Source organism: Gobio gobio (genome assembly GCF_949357685.1).
Source record: "Gobio gobio genome assembly, chromosome: 20".
Taxonomy (NCBI): domain Eukaryota; kingdom Metazoa; phylum Chordata; class Actinopteri; order Cypriniformes; family Gobionidae; genus Gobio; species Gobio gobio.
The window spans coordinates 6,392,515-6,418,085 of record NC_137113.1 but is presented as its reverse complement, the minus strand read 5'-3'; the positions used below and the strand labels follow the sequence as shown (position 1 = coordinate 6,418,085).

Here is a 25,571-nt window from a genome sequence, read left to right as displayed (position 1 = left end):
GGAGAGAACCCGTCCTCAGCCTGCAAGAAACTTTTCAATTCCAAGTGCAGGTTCATTCTGTAACTCCGGGAACACACTGGCAGGGCAATTATGAATGTAATTTGGGCTCAGTCGTTGTTTAAAGTTGATTAGTGTGTGGTGTCTAAAGAATTACTCACAGAAAATAATAATGAAATGACCTGAATATTGAGTCCGTTGGTTTACCTGAAAGCATAGGCGTAATTTACATGAGACCTGACACCTAATTGCCTAACACAGCTGTCAATCAAACTCATCAAGCATTATGCAAAAACACATTTATTTATTTTTAGTATTTGAGATGTTATAATAATTTTGTATTTACGTAAAAATAACTTAAACAACAATTATTTAACAAATATTATATTTGTATTTCACTTTTTGAAACATCTCTCGGCACGGGTGTAACTAATAGAAAGAAACATCTTCATTTGTTTAGCAATTCGTTTATTTGTGTTAAATAAGAGGTGATCTATCGCTGGAATAAGTTGATTTTGAAATCATGGCGAGTGCTCTTTGCCGCTGTTCTCTCTTCACACTCATGCACACTGCACAATCTTCACATGGACCGACCAAAAAATAAAATTTGCCTACGCCACTGACATGCCAGAATTTGCGAGCAGAAAGACTGAACGCTTCTCCAGAGAGGAATCCTTTTATTTTGAATATTTAAACATGTTTGTGTGCTGCTGCAGGCGTTGTGCACTGCCTATAGGTGCATATTACTAACACACCCTTTAAATAACACAACAAATACTGCGCTATTGAATTGACTTTAGACCAGGTTTTTGTTGGTCAATGGCACAGTTGTTTTCAGTTCCTCAAAATAGCAACGCTCCAAGAATGCGCCTGAACACGCCTGGTTTTCAGACCAGCACACCCATGCATTTGCTATTTAAACAACGTGGCGCTGGATGTGAAAATGATAACTGCGTCACACTGAAACTAGCAAAAAAACATCGATTCGCCTCATAAGGACTTTATTAACCCCGGAGCTGTGTGGAGCACTTTTATAATGGAAGTATGCAGTTTTTTGGGCTTCAAATATTGGGCTGCCATTTACTGCCATTATAAATCTTGGATTAGCCAGGAAATGTTTTAATATATCTCTGATTGTTTTCGTCTGAATGAAGAATGTAATGGACACCTAGGATGGCTTGAGGGTGAGTAAATCATGGGGTCATTTTCATTTTTGGGTGAACCATCCCTTTAAGTAAATATCAGTTTTAAATATATTAGGTGGATTGAACATAGTTAAATTTATTGTTCATTTAAAAATGTTAAAAACATTTTTTGTCTTTAGCTCATTCTAATGAATTAAACTGAACAAGAGGCAAAACATTTAAAAAATCATTTTTTGACTGTAATGGATTTCTCTTATTCAAACCGTAATTGTTTGAATCTACTTTTGAATCATTGGAAGGATGAAATACTCAGAGCCTTAAACACTTGGACTGAACTGGACACACTTGCAAAGCATTTTTAAACATCACTTGTGTTGTAGGCTATATACGTTTTGACCTTTTTTCTTTCTCTTATATCTTATATTTATCCCTTCTCAAAACTCTCACACACTCTTTCTAGGGGAAGTTTATTCTCTCACCATCATCAGCTTGACAGACAGCAGTAAAAGTCCAAACCAGAATCAACAGCGGCACTGCATTTACAGCATTCATAGTTCTGATTCAGCAATGGAAAAAATAACAGAAATGTACGTCAGAAGTGAAACTTAAACTATAGGATTAACCCAGCAAACATTGGTCTGACGGCAATGGTCGTGTCCCTGGCCAAAAATAATCAGCATAAATCTGTAAAAACATGTAATGTAACACAGAACATTTCCTAAAAATGCATTCAGATGCGTCCGTTCAACGTCCGTTTCATTTAGGAACTATTTTTCAACCATAACGGGACGTGTCGGAAGGACGTCTTTTAAACGGCTGTTAAACGTTTGCTGGGAAGTGCTAGAGATAAAATAGAAGACGATTTACGGAAAGCTCAGTAGAAATGTCAGCATTTGTTGAAATAAGGTTTCACACAAGAATCATGCATTCATTTGGAGGCGTTGAAGGAACTCACAAGTGCGACCGAAAAACCACAAGATTTATTACTAAAGCACAGAGAGAACACACACCATTCATTATAATATTGCTGCTGAATCTACAGAGCCGAGACAGAATCTAAACCAGATGATATAAAATGATGACTATTGTCTTCACTGGCAGAAAGCAAAAAAATCAACACTGCAACATCAATCAGACAAAAAGTTTTCTAGGTTATTCTAGACATGTTTGAAATATCTGTAAAAAGTGTAAATCACATAACACAAGAACAGCATGCATGTATTTTCCTGTGTCTGGTTATGGATTAGTAAATATAAAGGAGATGATTTTGCTGTTGAGGGAGTTATTACGCACCTCAGGTCTGTGTGTCTTCAGCGTCTGAGAAATCATTCCACTTTGACTCAACACAGCCATGGCCGGATTATCCACAGACGGAACTGGGGGGCGAGTGTCCTGGGACACCAGCCAATAGGTGGGCACCAAGTGATTCAAATAATGACTAGACCTTTTCTCTTGACAGCTTCTCTTGCCTTATGCGCTGTTTTTTCTTCTCCCTTTGCCTCAAATAAGCAAGGAGTAAGCACCTTTGGCGATAGAAATTAATGTAAATCATTACATCATTACATCTAGCTACCACAATTCCTTGTGCACAAAAAACTCAGTTTGGCGTGACTTTGCCTGGAACGGTACAAACTATACAATAAGGTTGTATTAGTTAACATTATTTAATGCATTCATTAACATGAACTAACCATGAACACAACTTCTGTAGTTAATCTCTGTTAACGTTAGTTCAGACAGGACCAAATAACTTCAATACGTTTTGTGTAGTGGTCATGTTTGTACATAAAGCTCTGCTCCAGTGAAACCGTAGTTATTCTCCTGAATTCATACAAAAGTACAAAATTAGGAACTACTCGGTAGGCCAAATAGTCTGATGCCAAGTTTAAATCCTGTAGATATTAATAATAATGTATACTTTATTAATCCCGCATTCCAACCTTTTTACTCTGTTGTTATTACACACATTACATACAGGCCTGAATTACACACACAAAGACCAGACAATTTGTGATGTTAAAATAATACTCTAAAAGTTAATGCCAAATGTATTTACAATTCATATTACATTACACAATAAAGAACAGGGAAAAATAAGAGCAGCAATATAATAGTATTGTTAAAAAGATTTCTACTTGCCTGTCAGACCAGTCACTGATATCACAACGCACTGCTGTACTGTTCTGTTACCCGTTGAGAGAAACAAATTGTTGCATTGAGTTCTCATTTACATTTTGTTTTAATGCCTTTTAATACAGCATTGAGTTTGTGACGAGTTTGGACCTGACAATTGGCATGGCAACAAGGCGGAGGGGCTTGCCGCCCATTGCATTCAAAGTTAACGTTAACTGTTCCTGCTTCAACTGCTAGACTAAGGGCCCTTTCACACCTACCCTGTTTGTTCCGGATTTTTTGTCTTTTCAGTTTGGTCCGGATACAGGTGTGAAACCTCCCCCGTACCACGGTTCAAACTAGGGATGAAACGGTATGGAAATTTAACATCACGATTATAGTGACCCAAATTATCACGGTTATCAATATTATCACGGTTTTGTTCAAGTTTTATATTTGAAAATCAACAAACAAACTAAAGCAGCTCTATGCACTTTTTTAAGCAAGATTCTGTGGGATTTTCTTCCTTATAATGGCCGTCGTCAATATAGCAACGCATAAATAATAATAATTTCTCGTAAATATAATCTCTAATATCATCTCTGTAAATATATTCTCAAGCAATATTCTCATCAGTGTTCAGCAATGATGCATTTTAATCTAGCATGTTTTGTGTAAGAGCCCAAACAGTATCCTAGAGAAATAATGCATATCCATATTTCCATATGATTTGACAGTTTATTTTATTAAATATCAAAATGACTGCATCATACCTGACAGCTAGATGATCACTTTACAGCCAGTTTTATGACTTTCATTGTCTTCAAATGCTATTAAAGTTTCAAACGTGTATAACGTTACCAATGTTGTGTGTAACTTTAGAGACGGTCCCTAAATTCACCAACTTTATGCCAGTCACATCAGATGCGCTGTGGTTCTGCTGTGTTTGTTTGAAACTATTTTCGCTGCTGAAATAGAACAAAAACAGTCAACCTCTGTATGATGAGTGAATCTCTTGCGTACATCACACACACATCTCTGCTTTTAGTGTAGATTTCAGCGTGTGAGCGGCGCGCGCTCTGAACAAAATTCCGGATAATCTGAACGCCTCTGATTATGAGACATGCATTCATAAACTCAATATAAACACGTGTGAGTGGTTATAATGTGCAACGCGATTATAACAGATGGCTTTTGAGAAGACTATAATAAGTTCAACAGCAGAGTGGCTAGTGTGCAGCCGAAATAACGTTACACCCGCAAACGGCGGTTGTTAATGGCAAACCCTGATTATTATCCCTTAAATGTCACCCTAGTCTTGTCTGAACTTGTTCGTTCGCTTCACGTTATTATTTCCCAGACGTAGTTTTGGTATTGAGGTCAAAGTCCACTTGCCTTGTGTTCGTAGTTTTGAAGTGTTTCCCTCTATTACAGCGACTTTATTCTGGCATGTTCTGCAGACAGGTGACCATCTTCGATTAAGTTTCCCTCAGGACTTTTGTAAAAGCCAAAATATGACCACACCTCAGATTGGGTCCTTTTAGAGGCTGAACAATCTCCAGAGTGCTGTCACTGCCTTCTGACATTTCTCCTCATTCAGAAAACAGCGGTGCGCGCAACAGACTGACGCTGACTGGACAAGATTTACCGCGAGTTTTAAAATCGTGATAATCACATGCGGTTTTAATGATAATTAAATTTTATACGATATTACTAACCGTCACTAAATTTTACCGTGGTTTATCGTGAAACCGGTAATCGTTTCATCCCTAGTTCAAACGGATCAAACTGAAGAAAGGTTTGGTTCGTTTCTAGTGTGAAAGCATTTTCTGTATGGTTCGGACTTTCAGACCATTTGCAGGAAGTTCTTGTTTATGTTTAAATATTATAATGTTCTTTTTAAATTTCATCTAGGCTACATTGATTTTGAAAAGTGAAAAGATGCCAATATGTCAGAAGACAGAAGGTCACAAATGATTTTGAAAGAATTTTTGTATGATTTTGGTTAGAAAGCCTTTCTTTAATGTGGATTTAATTTTGTATAAATTGTATCTTAATTTTCAACGTTTAATCAGATAATTGCCTGGATTTAATAAATAAGAAGCAAATAGTCGATAGCAGACAATAATGGTGGGAGCGATCACATGCTTTGCACATGAACTTGAGCGCGTCTCAAATAAACCGAAACTCAGCAGCTACTTGTCTCACAAACATGAGAAATATGTGTATATAAAGCTTGAAATGTCCGAAAAGAAAACAGTCAAGCAATGCGCACTGTTCACTAGTGGCAATAATATGCGTCCGTTCATTCACTCTTGTCAAAGACGCTGACATCAGACGCACGTCCGTTTACAAACCAATCAATGTCCAGATGCCGCCCACATAGATGATGACGAGTGGACGCAAGTATGTCATGTAAAGTTCTTTAGTGCGCTCGCATAATTGCAAAATGAAACCAAACCAAAACTAACCGAAAGTATCAAATGTATCAAAACATGAACTTCGGTTCGGACCTTGGTGCGGACTTTCAGGTGTGAAAACATCCTAAGATGCATAGGGCTGAAGCTACTGATGCTAACTTTGGGCTAACAGTTAGCCCAACTCCTCCCTCACTTTAGCCGTGAAAGGCTGTGGTCTAACGTTAGGTTTTAAAAACATTAACGTTACATATTTTATTTTCATTAAAAAGGTGACCGGACCTTCATACCGTTAGCTCACTCAAAGGCACTTGCTGCTACACATTGGTATCCAAGTTCACCTGCCATCTGATACTGCATTTTTCCAAACCTTCCTTCTTTGGTGCAGACCAGCTTTGATAAATTAATTGCTGCGAAATTTTCAGTGAATATAAAAATGACTAGATGCTTTTAAATAAGGTAGGGATGCACGATATATCGGCGCCATATCGTTATCGGCCGATAAATGGTTATTTTTAGTGTTATCGTTATCGGTCAGATAAGAAAATTAGGTCGATATATCAAAACCGATAAATTATGGATTATGTCTGCCGGTTGAGCTACTAAAGATGTATCCTGCGGGGCACAAGCGTTTTTATTGGTGCCTTCCGCATGACGTGGTAGGTCGCACGCAGCAGACGCACGCGCGAGCGCACTTTGGAAGAGTTTATGCTAGAGTGAAGGCAAGATGTCGGCAGTATGGGAGTTCTTCACGGTGAAAAAAGACGACATCAAAATTGCAATTTGCAACAGCTGCCAATGTGAGGTAATGCGAGGAGGCAGTAGAACAAAAAACTTCAATACAACAAATTTAATAAGCCATCTTAAGTTTCGCCATGCCGAAATGTATAAAGACTATGAGACAAAAGTCACTGCCAAACATACAGCGGCAACGTTAGCCCTTACCAACAAGTCAGTACAACAAACACTTGACAGTACGAGGAAATTTGACAAGAACAGCGTCAAAGCAAAATCAATCACAAGCAAAGTTATGGAAATGATTGCAGTTGATGACCAACCTTTTAGCATTGTTGAAGATCATGGATTTCGTGGGCTAATCGAGTTTATTGAACCGCGCTACTCCCTCCCTAGCCGGCGGTACTTCGCTGATGTGTCGCTCCCCGCTTTGTACAATGAAATAGCGACACACATCCGCATGCTTTTGAGCAAAAATGTGGCTGATATAAGTTTTACTACTGACATATGGAGTTCCGACGTAAGTCCAGTGAGTAAGTTGAGCCTTACTGCTCAGTGGATTGAGGAAAACTTTGAGATGAGGAGAGTAATGCTGCATGCACAAGAATGCCCCGGCTCTCACACGGGCGCTGCTATAGCGCGTGCATTTGAGAACATGTTAGCTCAGTGGAACATAACGAAAGACATGGTGCATGTTGTGATGCGAGATAATGGCCGAAACATGGCAAAAGCCATGGATGATTGTGGTCTGAACAGTCTTGGCTGTATGGCTCATACTCTTCAGTTAGCCGTACATGAAGGAGTTCTGAGCCAGCGCAGCATTTCCGACTGTATGGCGTTAGGGAGAAAGATAGTCGGACACTTCAAACATTCTCAGCTCGCCATGTCCCGACTTGAAGAGATACAGACATCGCTAGGATTGCCAAAAAAGAGGCTCCAACAAGACACTCCGACACGATGGAACAGTACATTTTATATGATGTCGAGCTTGTTAGCGCAGAAGCGGGCACTTGGTGCCTATGGGGCAGAATACGAGCTTCCCACATCATTCAGCGCATACCAGTGGGGCCTTATGGAAAATGCATTAACACTCCTTGCACCTTTCGAAGAACTGACGAGAGAAATAAGTTCACACACGGCAACGACTTCCGACGTGATTCCCTCTATTGAGGCTCTGAAACGTTTACTGAACAAGAGTCTCAGTACAGATAGTGGAGTGAAGACAACTAAAACGACTCTTCTGGAGGCTGTGAAGCAGCGGTTTAACAGCATATACAACGAACCTTTGTACGTCTTGGCAACGACCTTGGACCCAAGGTATAAAGATCATTTTTTTGATCAAGCCACTAAACAACGAGCCAAAGAAATGCTGCTGAGACAACTGAACAAGATGACAGCACCAGAAAACAACGCAGAGAAAGAGAGACGCGAGACAGAGTCTCCTTTAAAAAAGAGACGCACAGAGAGCAACGGAGGCGCAGCATCCCTGCTTGACATGTATGGTGAAATTCTTGAAGAAAACATGACCAAGGAACATAAGACGTACGAAGACACTCCAGTAGGACAACAGGTAATTTTTTCCCCCTTCATATTCAAAAGTGCTTTACCTAACCATTTAAGAAAGAAATGACAACATGTTTTTACATTACTGTAACTCTATAACTACAAAATAAGTTAAGCAATGTTCACATTTTTTATAAGTTATACAAGATTCAACGCATTTATTAAAGTCATTTTAATATAATTTAAGACAAAATTACTTTGACAAGTGTACTGTACTTAATTTAAGGCAGCAAGTTTTTTTTTTTTTTTACACATTTAATTTGTTTTTTTTTACACACAAGCATGCAAAGTTGAATGCTTGCAAGTAGTGTAACACTTGCATGCATTCAACTTTGCATGCTTATGTGTGTTATATTGAAGGAAATATTGTAATACACATTGTATTCCTCTTTGTAGGTGAATGCATATCTCAGCGAGCCACCCATTTCCAGGAATGAGAGCCCACTGCAGTTTTGGAAAAGCAATATGCCCCGTTTTCCAGTCCTGGCCCAAGCTGCACGCAAATACCTGTCAGCTCCCTGTACAAGTGTAGACAGCGAACGTCTCTTCTCAGCTGCATCAAACGTGATTGATGAAAAGAGAAACAGACTTGCGTGTGATAAAGCGGAAATGCTTCTCTTCGTTAAAAAAAACTTTCCACACTTGCATTCACATAAGTAGCAGCCAAATGGTCAGACAATCCCATATCATTTCTCATTGGCCTACATGTTCTTAAATATATACAAAGTCATGCTGGATCTGTGTAAACATCATATTTTATTTATCCATGGCATATTTTGATTCTTTATGTTAATGTTGTTCAGTGACTTGTAAACTTTATTTTTAAATTAGTTTATTTATTTTTTGTCAGGCAATATATTTTATTTATATAAAAGAAAGTTGGCCATAGAAATGTATAATTCATTTGAAAAGTTAAGAAATCGGTTTAAAGTTGGCTACATTTAGTATATGATTTTGGGAATCAATGTTTCCTTGAGGTTTCCTTGTTTTCGCAGTCAAGTTTTAAAATAAAAACAGTTGTCCACTGTATTTGTTTGCCTTTTGTTTTTGTAATCAGGCTCAGAAAAATTCATACCAAAATTTGTATTTATCGGCCAACATATCGGTTATCGGCTTCTAAATATAAACAGTTATCGGTATCGGCCAAAATTTCCATATCGGTGCATCCCTAAAATAAGGCTAACATTAGCTAAAGGACACACACAGGCAGCCAGCACGTTACATCGATTTCCTTACAGACTGTAACATGACAGTTTGAGCTTAATCACAGCCAGCTAACATTAAATGACTCTGAAGGTAATCAGTTTGGGTGACTTTTTCTACAAGAATGCGGCTAACTACATTTAATCCCCTCTATTTTTGACTAACCACCAGTCTCAACTTTATAGAAGTGGAACTGTTAATGGGGGCGCTTTAGCTAATGTTATTGTGATTTAAACTCACGTTCAGTTAATTTTGAACTGTAACGTCTATGCAATAACCAAACCATCAAAATGAACACATTGTTATCACAAATCTAAAATAGAAAAGTCAAAACTTACCGAAAATAAGTCAGCCATGGCGACATCCCAAACCGACCGCCTCTGCCACCACTTAACAAGCGGGATCTTTTTGTAAACGTGCGCGCAGATTCAAACGCACTTTGCTTTTAAGATTAAAATTAACTTAGTATTTTTAAGTGAATGTGCTGTGACTATAAAACATTAAATAGTATTTGTAAATATATGATAAAATGTTCTCTTTCTTCTCAGTTAACTTATTAGATTAATAAATTGTGTAAATTTCACTTAATATATTATAGTTCCAACTTAATCTTGATTTTACAATGTATAAATTATATGAATTAATGTAATAGATTTTACCATACCACAAAGTCATTATTTTCAGTGTAGTTTAATGCCTTGCACAGTCCAAAACGCTTACACTACGTCCGACGTCATCGTCGCGCCAGTTACACTTTCTTTATAAGTTGAATATGGAAGACGGTCCGCCGGAAGCAAGATATTTTACTTTATAAAGTTTTAAATACGGATATTTTTCTTACACAAACCCAATTCGCTCCATAAGGCCTTTATTAACCCCTGGAGCCGTGTGGAGCACTTTTATAATGGATGTGTAGCTCTCTCCACAACAACACAGACACAGGTCGGTTCCTTTAAACGGGCCTTTTATTCTTTGGCTCATCTTTACGCCATGAGAACTGTATTTGTAAATAAGCATAGTACAAACAAGACAGAAAATTATACAATACATAGTCTTAAAGGAAAAGAGATACAAATGATGCTTACAATACATTAAACAAGTGAAACAAATACCTCGTTGGCTGCTTGTTATGAAAAGAGGTCCTTGTGTTCTTACTTTTGCTCTTTACAGTCCGTTTGACTTGTGAAAACACTCATTTTAAACGTAATGCATCTTTGCAGAGCCGCGTGAGCGTCTGCTCATCGTTAGTCCTTCGGGGCGACACAAGCTGTGTCTCATTTCATTTAATTTTGAAGGCTGCATCCTCTGGAGGACACATCCTATGAAGGATGCGGTATACGGAGAGTCCTTAATCAGAATTAAACGAGACGTCCTCCGTAGGACACACAGGCAGGAAGTATCACGTTGCTATGCCAACACGTTCACCGTGGAGTTGCGCTCTCACACCAGTTATATGAATGAAAATTATTTATAACTTGAAAATGACTATGAAATGTTTTGCCTTGACAGCAAAGTACTGTTCTAAACGTTTAAAAAAAAAATCACAACACTTGTAATCCTGTTTACCACAACTATCTTTTTGAGGTATATATACAGCTTAAAAACAAAAACAAGCTTTAAACTACTTAAGTTTAAACACCACATCTTCGCTTGCATGTATATCTGCCGGCGGCGCCATTTTTTCAAATAATATTTAAAAAACATGACGGTTGTTAATGGCGACGCAAAGAATTGTGGGTTATCTGCAGCAACGAAGGATACATCTCATGCACACTCCGAATTCCTGAAAAGAAGGGCGCATTTGAAGGTCGCATTCGGAGTATCCTACTTACTTTTTTGAAATGAGACAGCCTTCAGACGCATGCAGCCTTCAAATGCGACCTCCGGAGGATGCAGCCTTTCGAAATGAGACACAGCTACAGTAGTTCATTATTTCCGCTAAAGTGACGCATTATCGCGAGCTTCACGTCTTAAAGGGGCCATGAATGAATTTCACATACATCACATTTTTTAATTGTACCTCAAATAGATGAACAAATGAAATGAAACCAAAAACATAAAATTATGAATTACTTATAAATGAATTGATTATGAAACAAATACACAGAACTTTACACAACAACACTTACAGGATGAATGCACTTTTTTGAGCTTCAAGTTTTGGGCTGCCATTCACTGCCATTATAAAGTTTGGAAGAGCCAGAACAGTTTTAATATAACTCCGATTGTATTCGTCTAAAAGAAGAATGTCATATACATATACAATGTCATTTCTCCCCAAGACAAAGCTCAGCACTATGGGTGATCGGGCTTTCTGTTCTGCCGCTCCTCGGATTTGGAATGCCCTCCCCGACCATCTGAGGGCACCTCAAACTACTGAGACTTTTAAAAAAGGACTAAAAACATTTCTTTTTAGGAGAACTTATGACTTTTAACCATTCAATCTATTAGTATTTTATCCTTCTTAAATGATCTTAACTGTAGCACTTTGAGATTTGTTCCAAATGTAAAGTGCAGTACAAATAAAATTTATTATTATTATTATTATTATACACCTAGGATGGCTTGAGGATGAGTAAATCATGGGGTAATTTTCATTTTTGGGTGTACTATCCCTTTAAAATAAATTAATGGTCACTATAATGCATTTTAAACTACATATATCATAATGTGATTGTACTTGATTTTATTTGTTAATTATCTTGTTCCTTTGTTGGCCTGTGCAGTTTAGCCCTCAGTTTCAGTTTGTTCCTTGCCCTGGATTGTTTAGTCTCCCATGTTTAATGGCAGTGTGTGTGTGGTTGTGTTTCTCCAGTTTATTATCAGATTGAAAGACATTCTGAGTGTCTCATTGTGTGCTTTATATACAGCCTCCTATCGTGACAGAATGCTTGACGCTTGTTTGCTTTTATCAGTGTTTCGTTTTCTTTATCAGAACAGTAAAATGTCAAACTTACTCTAAAATTGTACTCTAAAAAAGATTAACTGCACAATAAGTTAATGTAACTTAAATAAGGCATATATTCAGATAATATCTGAGCGGCTGCCCTTCACCCACTTTACTAGTTTTTAACTTAGAAAAAGTTTCCAGATATTCATCTTTAGAGAGCATCACATGAGTTTAATTTTTTTTTTTTTTTATATAAAAGAACATTACAAAGCCCCACTGTTTGGAGCTTTAGATAATTGCAGGTACAAAATATTAAATTAAAGATAACATTTCAATACTTAAGCTATAAGGCCACTTACCAAATACAAAATTGACAATGAAATGTCCACACATGCTTAAAGAAATACTCCACTTTTTTTGAAAATAGGCTAATTTTCCAACCCCCCTCGAATTAAACAGTTGAGTTTTACAGTTTTTGAATCAATTCAGCCGATCTCCGGGTCTGGCGTTAGCACTTTTAACATAGCTTAGCATAGATCATTGAATCCGATTAGACTGTTAGCATCTCGCTCTAAAATGACCAAAGCGCCTGAAAATAGTCCCCAGCATGCTCCCTGTGCAAGCAGGTTGTCACGTTGGTTATGTTAACGGAAGTTAGCCTATTTTCAGGTGCTGTGTGATATCTGACCCATACGGCAGCAGTTCCTTTATTATTACGCAGGAATGAGTTTAGTTCCTAGCCATATCGGCCTAGAAAATCACTTACTTTTCATTTTCTGTCGGTCTTAGTACACGATGTAACTACATAAGAGTCCAGTTTTAAATAGGAAAAATATTGAAAGTTTTAGGTCATTTTTGAGCGAGATGCTAACGGTCTAATCAGATTCAATCATCTATGCTAAGCTATGCTAAAAGTGCTACTGCCAGACCCGGAGATCGGCTGAATGGATTCGAAAACGGTAAAACTCAACTGTTCGACTCTAGGGGAGTTGGAAAATGAGCCTATTTTCAAAAATAGTGGCGTGTTCCTTTAAGTTCAACCAGGTCAAATACACACACACACACTGATCAAAGAGATCAATAATGTACCATTATTTCACAGAAATTTATATAATTTTAAACCCACACTCAGAGTGATATAGATCAGTGGTTTGAGGTTTAGCAGAGAGTAATGTGTGCACAGATATAGTTTATGGAGTTCCTATAAAGTTTGAGTCTTTGAGCTTCACATTAAAAGTCAAACAAAACTCAATGTTTTCGTCCTGTTGAGTCAGTGATATTAGATCACAGATTCTGGACAGTTGCTGTTGTCCTCATCATGTCTGCGGCCCAGACAGATCCTCATCTGGAATCCACAAAGTTTGCTGTAGTTTAGTTTAGTTTTGTGAATGATTGTCAGTGTGACGATGACGATGATGAGGATGATGAAGAAACAGCCCACAACTGCAGGGATGACCTCCTCTGGTTTGTCTCCTGTTATTGTTTTATTATCTCCTTCCTTTGGCGCTAGAAAGTTGCAATTAAACGGTTTAAATTATTGTTTAACTCATAAACAGTCAGATTCTCCACACAAACTTCACAAAACCCTTCTGCTGATGAGAATCTGATAAAGCTGATTTCTTGACAGACAGACAAATCTAAACTAAAAAAATGCATCCGTTTCTTAGACCTTAAACTCTAAAATCATTTATTCACAGGAGATTTTTTAAATCATAAATATGCTGACAGGAGACTAAAGAGCAGTTTTCTGTGCTCCATAAATAACCTGGAGCTCAATAATCAATAACTATAATAGAATGTAATATCTTTCTTACTAGGAGGTTGAATGTCAATTTTATGTTATATACAGTACCTGTTATGTTCACAGTGAATCCTGTTCCTTTCGGTCCACACTTTGGTTGCACAAAGAATGTGAATTGTCCTGTCGTTGCTGTCGTTGGAGTGAATCTGCATGTGAAGCTGTTTCTCTGTTCACAGGAGCCCTCAGGAAACTCTTTGCTACAGTTTTCCGTGTTAATAAAGTTCTTAGAGTAATTAAACTTATACCGTGTAATACATCTTTCAGAGCACTCCTGACTCAGAGAGACGCTGCAGGTGAGAGTTACTTCTTCTCCCACAGTTCCAGTCACATCCTCACAGCTTACACTGATTTGAACTGAAAAATAACATGTATATCAAATAATACAGCAACTAATCAATAATAAAAATCTAACTTTTTTCTTTCTTTCTTTTTTTTTTTTTTTACATCTCAAAGGCACAATATGTAAGATTTTTGGATTAAAATATCCAAACACCACCAGAACAATGTTATATATTTTGTTGACTTGTGTACTTTATAAAAGTTGTGCTGCTGTCGAGGTGTGTGTCGCTCGTCTCTCATTAGCAATCGCTCCAGCGACCTCGTTCAGCTCCACAACACTCGGCCCTGCTCTGCTTCATACTACAGTAGCGTTAATAATCTCATCCATGAACAGGATTTCTGCCTGAGTCCTGATTCTTTTCCACCGGCTGTGAGGTGAAGACCACAACTCCCATGAATCCACACTCAATCTCTGTATCATCAAGCTGCGCCTTTGTTTTGAATAGTGGCAAAAAAAACATATTGTGCCATTAAACTTTTATCATATCAGACTTCTTGTGTCTGTATCCATATCAGTCATATAACATACAGTGACTCTTTCATTAGATAACCTAGTCATAAATAACATTGTACATTATATTTTGAACAGGATTTAATCTCTTGTAATGAGAGGGTCATTACATATTTTATAGTAAACACAGTCTCTGCATGCAACATCCTGACTGTTTCCTTAATCATGTGCATCACAAGATCCTGTAGTCCTGACAGAAAATTTGATTTTTTGCTTATGAACCCATATAACAGAGAGTAAAAACTTGTAATATGCAGAAAAAATGCACTCTAACGACGGTAAAAATAATGGTCGGCACATGATCTAAAGGGTTGTACCTAGTCTCTTAATGAGTCATGGGTGTGTTTGGGCGTAACGTGCAATAAACCAATCAGAGTCTCATCTTCCATTCCCTTTAAAAGCGCTTGCACCATGGCGGATTTGCTATCAAAATTATTATTACATCTCAAATACTACAATAAATAAAATGTGTTTTTTGCATAATACTTGATGAGTTTGATTGACAGCTGTATTAGGTGTCAGGTCTCATGCATGTCGCGCCTGTGAGTTTGTGTTCGTTTATGCGTTTATTGATGCGGGAGAGAACCCGTCCTCAGCCTGCAAGAAACGTTTCAATTCCAAGCGCAGGTTCATTCTGTAAAGCCGGGAACACACTGGCAGGGCAATTATGAATGTAATTTGGGCTCAGTCGTTATTTAAAGTTGATTAGTGTGTGGTGTCTAAAGAATAACTCACAGAAAATAATAATGAAATGACCTGAATATTGAGTCCGTTGTTTACCTGAAAGCATAGGCGTAATTTACATGAGACCTGACACCTAATTGCCTAACACAGCTGTCAATCAAACTCATCAAGCATTATGCAAAAACACATTTATTTATTTTTAGTATTTGAGATGTTATAATAATTTTGTAATTACGTAAAAATAATTTAAACAACAATTATTTAACAAATATTATATTTGTATTTCACTTTTTGAAACATCTCTCAGCATGGATGTAACTAATAGAAAGAAACTTCTTCATTTGTTTAGCAATTCGTTTATTTGTGTTAAATGAGAGGCGATCTATCGCTGGAATAAGTTGATTTTGAAATCATGGCGAGTGCTCTTTGCCGCTGTTCTCTCTTCACACTCATGCACACTGCACAATCTTCACATGGACCGACCAAAAATTAAATTCTGCCTACGCCACTGACATGCGAGAGGAAAGACTGAACGCTTCTCCAGAGGAATCCTTTTATTTTGAATATTTAAACTTGTTTGTGTGCTGCTGTGCGTCCCTGTGTGTGTAAAAAGCACAGTGTACATGTGCTGTGCACCCGCCTATAGGTGCATATTATTAACACACCCTTTAAATAACACAACAAATACTCCGCTAATGAATTGACTTTAGACCAGGTTTTTGTTGGTCAATGGCACAGTTATTTTCAGTTCCTCAAAATAGCAACGCTCCAAGAATGCATCTGAACACCATGCATTTGCTATTTAAACAATGTGGCGCTGGATGTGAAAATGATAACTGCGTCATGCTGAAACTAGCAAAAAAACACTTGCACTGTGCCTGCTGTCGCATTTTACTTTATAACGTATTAAATATTGATATTTGTCTTACACAAAGCCATTGATTCGCTTCATAAGGCCTTTATTAACCCCGGAGCCGTGTGGAGCACTTTTATAATGGATGGATGATTTTTTGGGCTTCAAATTTTGGGCTGCCAGTCACTGCCATTATATATCTCGGAAGAGCCAGGATTTTTTTTTAATAACTGATTGTATTTGTCTGAATGAAGAATGTCATATACACCTAGGACGACTTGAGGGTGAGTAAATCATGGGGTCATTTTCAAGTAAATATCAGTTTTAGATATATTAGGTGGATTGAACACAGTTAAATTAAATGTTAATTTAAAAATGTTAAAAAACATTTTTTGTGTCTTTAGCTCATTCTAATTAATTAAACTGAACAAGAGGCAAAACGTTAAAAAATGAATTTTTTGACTGTAATGGATTTCTCTTATTCAAACCGTAATTGTTTGAATCTACTTTTGAATCATTGGAAGGATGAAATACTCAGAGCCTTAAACACTTGGACTGAACTGGATACACTAGCAAAATGTTTTTAAACAGCCACTTGTAGCCACAGCCACTTTAGGCTATATAAGTTTTGACCTTTTTTCTTCATCATCTTATTTAGTCCCTCCTCAAAACTCTCACACACTCTTTCTAGGGGAAGTGTATTCTCTTACCATCATCACAGACAGCAGTAAAAGTCCAAACCAGAATCAACAGCGGCACTGCATTTACAGCATTCATGGTTCTGATTCTGCAATGGAAAAAATAACAGAAATGTGCGTCAGAAGTGAAACTTAAACTATAGGATTAACCCAGCAAACATTGGTCCGACGGCAATGGTCGTTTCCCTGGCCAAAAATAGTCGGCATAAAGCGGTAAAAATCTAATGTAACACAGATGCGTCCGTTCAACTTTCATTTAGGAACTATTTTTCAACCATAATGGGACGTGTCTTTTTTAAACGGCCATTAAACGTTTGCTGGGAAGTGCTAGAGATAAAATAGAAGACGATTTAAGGAAAGCTAAGTAGAAATGTCAGCATTTATTGAATACTTTTGGCGAGGTTTCACACAAGAATCATGCATTCATTTGGAGGCGTTGAAGGAACTCACAAGTGCAAAAAAAAAAAACCCACAAGATTTATTACTAAAGCACAGAGAGAACACACTCTATTCATTATAATATTGCGGCTGAATCTACAGAGCCGAGACAGAATCTAAACCAGATGATATAAAATTATGTCTATTTGTCTTCACAAAAAAAATCTAAACCGCAACATCAATCAGACAAAAAAGTTTTCAGACAAAAAATCAGACAAAAAAATACAAGAACAACGTGCATGTATGGAAGATTTTCCTGTCTGGTTATGGATTAGTAAATATAAAGGAGATTATTTTCCTGTTGAGAGAGAGTTATTGCTCACCTCAGGTCTGTGTGTCTTCAGCGTCTGAGAAATCATTCCACTCTGACTCAAAACAGCCAGGGCCGGATTATCCCAAAACGGGACTAGGGGGCGAGTGTCCTGAGGTAACAGCCAATAGGTGGGCACCAAGTGATTAAAATAATAGGCTTGTTTGAGATACGCCTCGTCTCGTCTGAAATTCAGCCGAGACTGGGTGGCTGCAGTGAGGGGAGGAGTGAAAAAAGTGCAGGCAAGACGGACAGTTCTCTCTTCTCGTAGTGGATGAGGATCAGACACGCGAGAACAAATACACGGGATTAGTATTATCTGGGGACCTCTGGTGATTTTTTAATAATTGCAGAGAACGTCTGTAATCTTAATCCCGTGCGAATCGGCCATGTCTGTAATATGTAAAGTAAAAATTCCCACCGCCAATGACCACAGTGGTTCTCAAAGTGTGGTACGAGTAGTGGTAGGCAAATCTATGGGATCAGTTTTCCGCCAAATTTATTGCAGTCACGCATAAAAAAATATTAAGCATGAATCAAAATGTTAAAAGCACATGTGAAAATATAACGCACAAAACTGAAAAATCAATGCAAAATTAACCAGAATCACAAACAACGCAGTCACGGAAATAAAAATAATAAGCGCAAATCAAATATTTAAACAAGTTTAAAATGATATTGCTCAAAACTGAATCATGAATTCAAAATTATCCAAATCGCTCACAAAATCATGTTTTCTGCTCTTATTTAAATTTTTTGCATGTCCGTGCTCTTTTCTCCTTTGCTCTTGTTTCCACATTCTGTGCTTGCGGTTTCAAATGTTGCAGTTCAAGTTTCATGTAAATTAGGGGCGGGTCTTAGCATCACCATTGGTCCACTAGTTTTAGATTGACAGCTCATCCTCAAGCCAATCAATTGAAGAGAGAAGTTGACGTCACTCCAATGCGACTCATGCCGCAGTTCAGCCAGCCGCTGTTGAGCTATATACGAGTATAACGTGTTCTATATCTGCAAGGAAATACATTATTGTATTGTTATAAATATAATCTTAGGACTCTCTCCTTTTGTATGATAGACGTTTTAGGGGGGTTTCCTCACAATTAAAGCAGTTAAATGAACATGATCACGACTGGGTGCTTAAAGCTGGGCTGTGAGCGAAACGCTTTCACTATCCGTGCGTCACTATGCACGGATGGGCTTTTATTTTATCCGCAACCTTATCACAAAATCCGTCGGCCCCAACGTTTTTTGACCAATGTTCAAAGCTGCACCCACCCGCCATCCGCTGATTGTAGCTAAAGCCTTGTTGGGCGATGCAAGGCGATGCTGACGCCAGCAATCGTAATGCAAGGGACTGGCCTACATTAAACCTTTAACTAAAATAGTTATTGAGCTGTTTACACTGTCATATACAATAAAAGAGCCTGCACAGCGACAGGAAAGGAAAATAACGCAAAAAACCTGCCTACCATAGCCTATAGAGCATTTGACTGAAGGAGCTCATGCACCGCTCACTGGTAAAACGACGTGCGCTCAAATCCCGCTCCAACATGACATTTCTCTGTACTGTAGCCTACTTTACTTGTTTTAGTTTCATATGTTTAAATATTATAATGTTATTTTTTTCATTTCATTTAGCCTACGTTGATTATGAAATATTATTATGATATATGTGAGAAAACATGGGGGACAGAAATGATTTCGTTTTGTATAAATTGTTTCTTCATTTTAATCAACATTTTGTCAACCAATTTCGAGGATTTAATAAATAATAAGCAAATATAGCAGACAATGGCATGGAGGCACCAGCGCAGCACGAACGGCTTAAATTAACAACTAGGAAAAATTAAAGCAGTAAAATTAACATTATCACTTACTGACGCTTGACTTACACTTACTGCAGCCTGTTGAGCTATAATGCGTTCGCTATCACCAGTGGTGGAAGTAATAGGCTACAAATAACCAGAGACATATTGACTTTAGTAAAAGTAGAAGTACCACAATGACAACCCTACTTAAGTAAAAGAGTACCTGATTTGAAAAGTAGCCTACTTGCATGACAATTTATTCTATTAATGTCTATTCTAATAATTTTAAAAAGTTTAATTAATTTAGTTTTGGGTTAATGTAATTGTGCTTACCATCTGTGGCCCAGTTTGCGTAGAAAGAGCGGTAATTTTCCTCCAGAGCGACTTTCTGAAGATTTATTTAATTTCTGAAGCTCATTCCGCTCGCAGCATCCTCAACCCAGAAAGCCCTTTGTGACATGCGCTGGTTCGAATATAGGCTATCTGAAATAGCTAGGACTGCCCCCAACTAAAAAATAAAAATAAAATAAAAATTCTAGTAGCCTATTCATTCATTTAAGTCGTTGTTCACACAGCGCTGGCGCCTGTCATTGTCGGCTTACTCTGCTATATTTGCTTATTGTTTATTAAATCCAGGCAAATGGTTGATAAAGCATTTATTAAAATTAAGATACAATTTATTTAAAACGAAATTCACTGAAAAGAAAGGCTTTCAACAAAACAATACTTGTGAGAGGTGGTGGTCCAGTGGGTTAAACCACTTAACTGATATGCAGAAGGTTGCTGGTTCTATCCCAGCGGTCACCACCAGTGTGTCCTTGAGCAAGGCACTTTACTCCACGTTGCTACAGGGGGATTGTCCCTGTAATAAGTGCACTGTAAGTCGCTTTGGATAAAAGCGTCTGCCAAATGCATAAATGTAAATGTAAATGTTGTTTTGTCAAAAAAAAGTTGTGTCAAAATCAGTTCTGTCCCCCATGTCTTCTGACACATTGTGCATCTTATCCTGTTCACTTTCATAATCAACATAGATTAAATAAATAAAAAAAATTATAATATTTGAACATACGTGTTCTCGTTGTGCTTCATCGAGTTTTGACGTGTTTTATAGATGCGATAATGTTTATTATTCATATGTGGTTACATTCCACCACTGGCTGTGAAAAATATTTCTTTGGAATGAGAGTGGCACTAACCAACTATTTGGGGTCATGATTAACCCCTCTAAAATGTTGATTGTGTAAATTGATATATTTAATATATTCATGATTGTAAACAAATATATTTCCTTGCACAAACAGTGGGCCTTAGAGATGCGCGGTGGGTGGTTACAGCCGCGGACTCCGCGGATCGGGCGGATGACGTGACGAAAAATGATATTTTAATATTTTAAATTCGGGCGGGTGGTTCAACCATTCAAATTAATAATAAAAAAAAAACATATAGGCCTATTGTTAAATATTGTTGCAGCGCCTAGTCTCACTCCCACTCGTCACATATTGACGCTTGGTCAGGACCCCTCGTCGTCACTTTTTTACGTACAGGGTACCCCTTGAAAGGCATTTTTCGACGTTAAGGGTACTGCAGTGATTCCAATGAGACACCTTTGGCGTCATACACAGACGTGTTGGGCATGTGAATGTTATCATGATGTAACTATTTATTGGGTTATAATTTTTCCATTATGACATGTTGGAGTATGATTCTCAATTTAATCAGCCAGCATTATTTTATTTACATTTATTGATTTGTATTTACGCTATTCAGACACGTTTGAAAGTAGCCCAACCCCGCCCCTTAACCTACCCATTTGCGTTATATGATATAAAACACAGAATATAACAGACAACATGCACACTTTATTGAAAAATGTCAAGTATTCCAACTGTTCCGAGGCCAAACGATTGATTTGTGTGAAGAAAAGACCCAAAAGCGATCTGCGTTTCCATCCGCCCCGCGGCGTCATAGTGAAGACGCCACAGGTACGGCCATACCCCCGGCGTCAGACTATAGACGAACTGGGAACTCCATTGCTTTCAATGGGAAACCTTTGCCGGTATTCTATCGGTATGAAATCTCGCTGAAGAAGTCTCATTCAGAATACATCGCGATGTTTGGCATCAGTGCACGTGGGCCACATGTTGGTGAGTAGCCATGAATATTTGATATAAAGTATTTTCTGTCGTTATTGATCAGATTATGTTCAGTCACTGCATTATATCTTTCATTTCCACTCAGGCTTCGCTTTTCTTTGCTTTCTAAATCAACACACCTTGCTAATAGGGCGATTAAACACTGTCACGTGACGTGCTATAGACCTTTTAAACAGTTATTCATATTTAATAATAACAATTAGTGTAGTTTCAACGTGGCATTTGTAGTAGAAGCACAATAAAAACAACCTTAGTTGTAATGTGATGTTTGTTGTAAATAGACAGTATCCATAACACTTACCATGCTTTTTAATGCCTTTTAATGTACAATCCAAATATTGTGATGTAAATAGTACTTTGTCCTGTATATAATGTATCTGTTATATATTATGACTTTTTCTCTTTTTTTTTTTTTTTACCTGAAACGACCAAAAGGGCCTTTCGGACTCAGTCAGCCCATTCTTGTTCATGGAAAAGTAATGGAGAAGACCGAAAGCAGCAACAGCAAATATTTGCAATGGTAAGTATGTGTTGGTTTGAACTCTTTATCAAGCATTTGTTGTTTCTTAAACATATTCTTACAAACCCCATGGCTCAATCAGTGAGAACATGTTCTCAAAGTCTTAATAATTCACAAGATTTAACAAGCTGTCATTCATATGATACTCGTACATATTTGTACAAATACTCGTACATAATCCTGCAGCTTTTACTCCGACTCCTGCCATTGGCTACAGCCTCAATTCCTGTACATATTTATCATGATTTTTGTAAATCAGTTGCGCCCCTTCTTGGAAAGCAGTCCCAGAAAGAAAAGTTTATATTAGGTCCAATGTATTCTTTAAAATGATTACAAATTGGGCCATTGGGGAGGTCTCTTCACACCTCATGACCTACCTCTGTTTGCAAGAGTGGAAATGCTCACATAACATCAGATATTCAATTATTTTGTCATCAGTTGCACTGCTGATAACGTCCTGTTTGCATGTAAATAATTTACGTGATCAAAAGATCAAGTAAATAATCAACATTTTTAAACAAATTCATATGTGCTACTAAAAATATACTTTTAATAATGGAAATGCACACCTATCAGTGAACTTGTTTCATAAATGTATTTAACATTTAATTATGCAACACTTTTTAAAGAAAGAAACAGTTATGTATGAAATCACAACTTGCATGCAATGTAATGAAATTTCCTTTCTTTCTGTTTTGCAGGATTACTTGCAGATTACTTTTATGAGCCAACCCTCACAAGAGCTACTAGTTAGTCGTAGCGAATCTTGCCGTAATCAGGTAAATAATATTTTTAGTATATCAGTATTTACTCATGAAATGCTCCCCTGAATTGTATGTAAATTCATTTTATTGTAACTGTCTTAATGTATATGTTTCAAAAACAATAGTAATTGCACATAGAGTAAGTGAGACTTTCTTGTTTTACAGCAGAGAAGAAAGACCAGACCCTTATATCGAAGCAAGCTAATCGAATGAGTCCTTTGTTTAGGGTGAGGAAGGAACATGGCCATCTTGTGCCCAAAGATGACAGAAAAGTGCGCAAGTCCATTGGTATTTCTTGTATTGATGTATTGTTTTGCTTTAATATGTAGTACAGAATTTGATGTTGATCTCTCAAAGAACAGCTGTGATCATTCTTTCTATACTCTGATAAAATACACACCATTATTCATGTCTAAATCTTTTTATAACTCCTAAAATGAGCAAATTAGGTTCTGTATCTTGGATTTATCTAAAATGGTAAATATTTGTTTCCCTTTTTGATACAATTATTATTAAAATGATTGCCTTTTAGCATAAAGGCTGGAACACTTTTGGCCTTCAATTCTTAAAAATGGCACCATCTGTTTGTCTTAGATAAAAGCAGACATGTATTGAAGGGTTAAAAAAAGCATTTAGTTGGTATAAACTCCAGGTATTTCTCTATTGTTTTGTAGACCATGGGCGGTTCTGTGTAGCTTTGGAAGATAATGAGTTGTGGCATATACTAGGAATCAAATAGTAAATGTTCTTTGAATTATGTGAAATATCTGGTTAGTTTTTTGGCTTGAAACAAGGCTTCATACTCCACAGACTAAAACACATTGCATTTGTGTTTTAAGATGGATAGCAAGAGAAGGCACACACTTCAGAAGATTCTACAGGAAAAGACTAATGTGCAGCCAAGGAGGAATACAAGAGGCAAAAACTCCAGTCTCTGAGAACTATGCATGGCCATGGGTGCTTCTAAGCATGGTAAGTCTTGTGCCTCTGTACCTATTGTATTGCCATATTTTAACAATTTTACATTGTGCAGGCTATCACAAGTGATGCTCTTGAAACAAGTGACAGAAGAGTATGTTGTCTTAAAAGAAATCTAGCATCGCTGGCAAAGGCTAAGAAGAGACCATGCCTTTCTAAAATATATTTTTAAAGATCTGCTGTTTAAAAGGTTGCTGTTGATATGGGTAAAATATTTTTTGTCAGTACTTGGCTAATATAATGTGCTGCAGTATTATATACATAATGCTTCAATGTGTATATTATATAATGTACTGACTGCGGCTTTGTAAATTTAAATTAGGAATGGGCAAATCTGGGCCTTTTGAAATGGAGAGTTTACCTCCAAGACTAATCGAGCATGCCTGGAATTTGTAACTAAAGTCTTCAGGTTTACTTATAGATAATTATAGGCATGTGGGTTTGAGGTTGGAGCTAAATCTGCAGGACAATGGATGCTGAGGCCCAGAGTAGCCAACCACTGCTTAAATCATGCAGAACATATGCTAACCTGACTACATTAAATTTAATTTGAATTGTGTTTTTTCTTTTACTTTTAGACCAGGACTGGAGAATGCCTGACAATGGGATGTTACAACTTCTTCCTCTGGTTGAGAAAAGGCTACACCACATCAGTGACCACATCATCTGTTTATCAGTTATACACTGTAGGGTACAAGTGGGCAAACTGTTTAGAAGAAGAAGAACAGGATAGAACATGAACATGATAGAGGGAAGAGCAAGAAACCAGTCTAGCTGTGATAATGAATCATTATTTTTCAACACAATATCAAATCTGTTTTCTGTATCATAGTTGACTGGATGGGATTCTGTGGCACTCATTTGTGTGGCTTCAGCAGCTGTGAATGGATTAATATGATGTTAATGTATTTTTGAAGACCCATTTTATTTATCTTGAATCTAATTTTTCTTTATGCTACTTTATCAACTGTATACTGTATCCTCCAATAAAGAGTTGAGTGATAAAGTATGGTGAATATTGTGTATGGTGTTTTTAAAGTAAATACACATTTTATGAGTTGATTTAGGTTATCAAAGTAATTAACAATATTATTTTACTTGAAACATAAACATTTTTCATCTGGTTATATTATATTTGGTACAACAATGCACCAAAAAGTTGTATTTGCATGCTGTGACAATACGCCAGTTTTCAGTGAAATAAAGGGAAGGATTTCAAACACTTCAAGCTTAACTGACGATGATCCATGTTGATAAATCTGGTACATTTACTACTGCAATAAAAATTAAAGCATGCACATTACCGATGTCAGGTACGTGAAAATACATACAATTTTGGCAATGTCTCTTTTGTTATTTTACTTAATGGTGCATTGTCCTATATTTAATAATAATAGTGAAGTGTAAATCTAAATAGTTTTTGTTTACACTGGAAACTGGATAATGGCAAGTTGTTGTGGGTTCATCCATTATATTTATGGGTGTTTATCCATAAAAGAAAATAAATATTAATAATTATATTACATTTCTTTCAAATATTTCTGTATTTCATCAGATGGTCTCACAATACCCATCAAAACCTAATACAAGCATGATGTTAGACTAGAAAAGAGAAAATACTCTGATATTTAAATGTGACTCAAAGTTTGTTG

The 25,571-nt window shown here is 37.1% G+C and overlaps 2 protein-coding genes across 3 annotated transcripts; one reads left to right on the top strand and one right to left on the bottom strand.

The window, feature by feature from the left end:
- Positions 1–6,398: 6,398 nt before the first annotated feature.
- On the top strand, positions 6,399–8,629 carry LOC307143789 (zinc finger BED domain-containing protein 4-like; the record flags this gene model as incomplete). The annotated part of the gene is made up of 2 exons (XM_079845553.1): positions 6,399–7,976; positions 8,366–8,629. 2 exons carry the CDS (start codon positions 6,399–6,401, stop codon positions 8,627–8,629), a joined length of 1,842 nt encoding a protein of 613 aa, XP_079701679.1.
- Positions 8,630–12,274: 3,645 nt separating this feature from the next.
- On the bottom strand, positions 12,275–17,904 carry LOC307116780 (uncharacterized protein). 2 transcript variants are annotated; one of them, XR_013815330.1, is made up of 5 exons: positions 17,710–17,900; positions 16,961–17,037; positions 13,915–14,217; positions 13,021–13,568; positions 12,276–12,564 (listed from the first exon to the last, which is right to left on the bottom strand). XR_013815330.1 is itself a non-coding variant. In XM_079801147.1 (4 exons), exons 2-4 carry the CDS (start codon positions 17,025–17,027, stop codon positions 13,342–13,344), a joined length of 597 nt encoding a protein of 198 aa, XP_079657273.1. In that variant the 5' UTR covers positions 17,028–17,037; positions 17,710–17,904; the 3' UTR covers positions 12,275–13,341. The 2 variants fall into 2 exon arrangements, 1 of the variants encoding a protein (XP_079657273.1); XM_079801147.1 differs by having other exon boundaries at positions 12,275–13,568; positions 17,710–17,904.
- Positions 17,905–25,571: the final 7,667 nt, after the last annotated feature.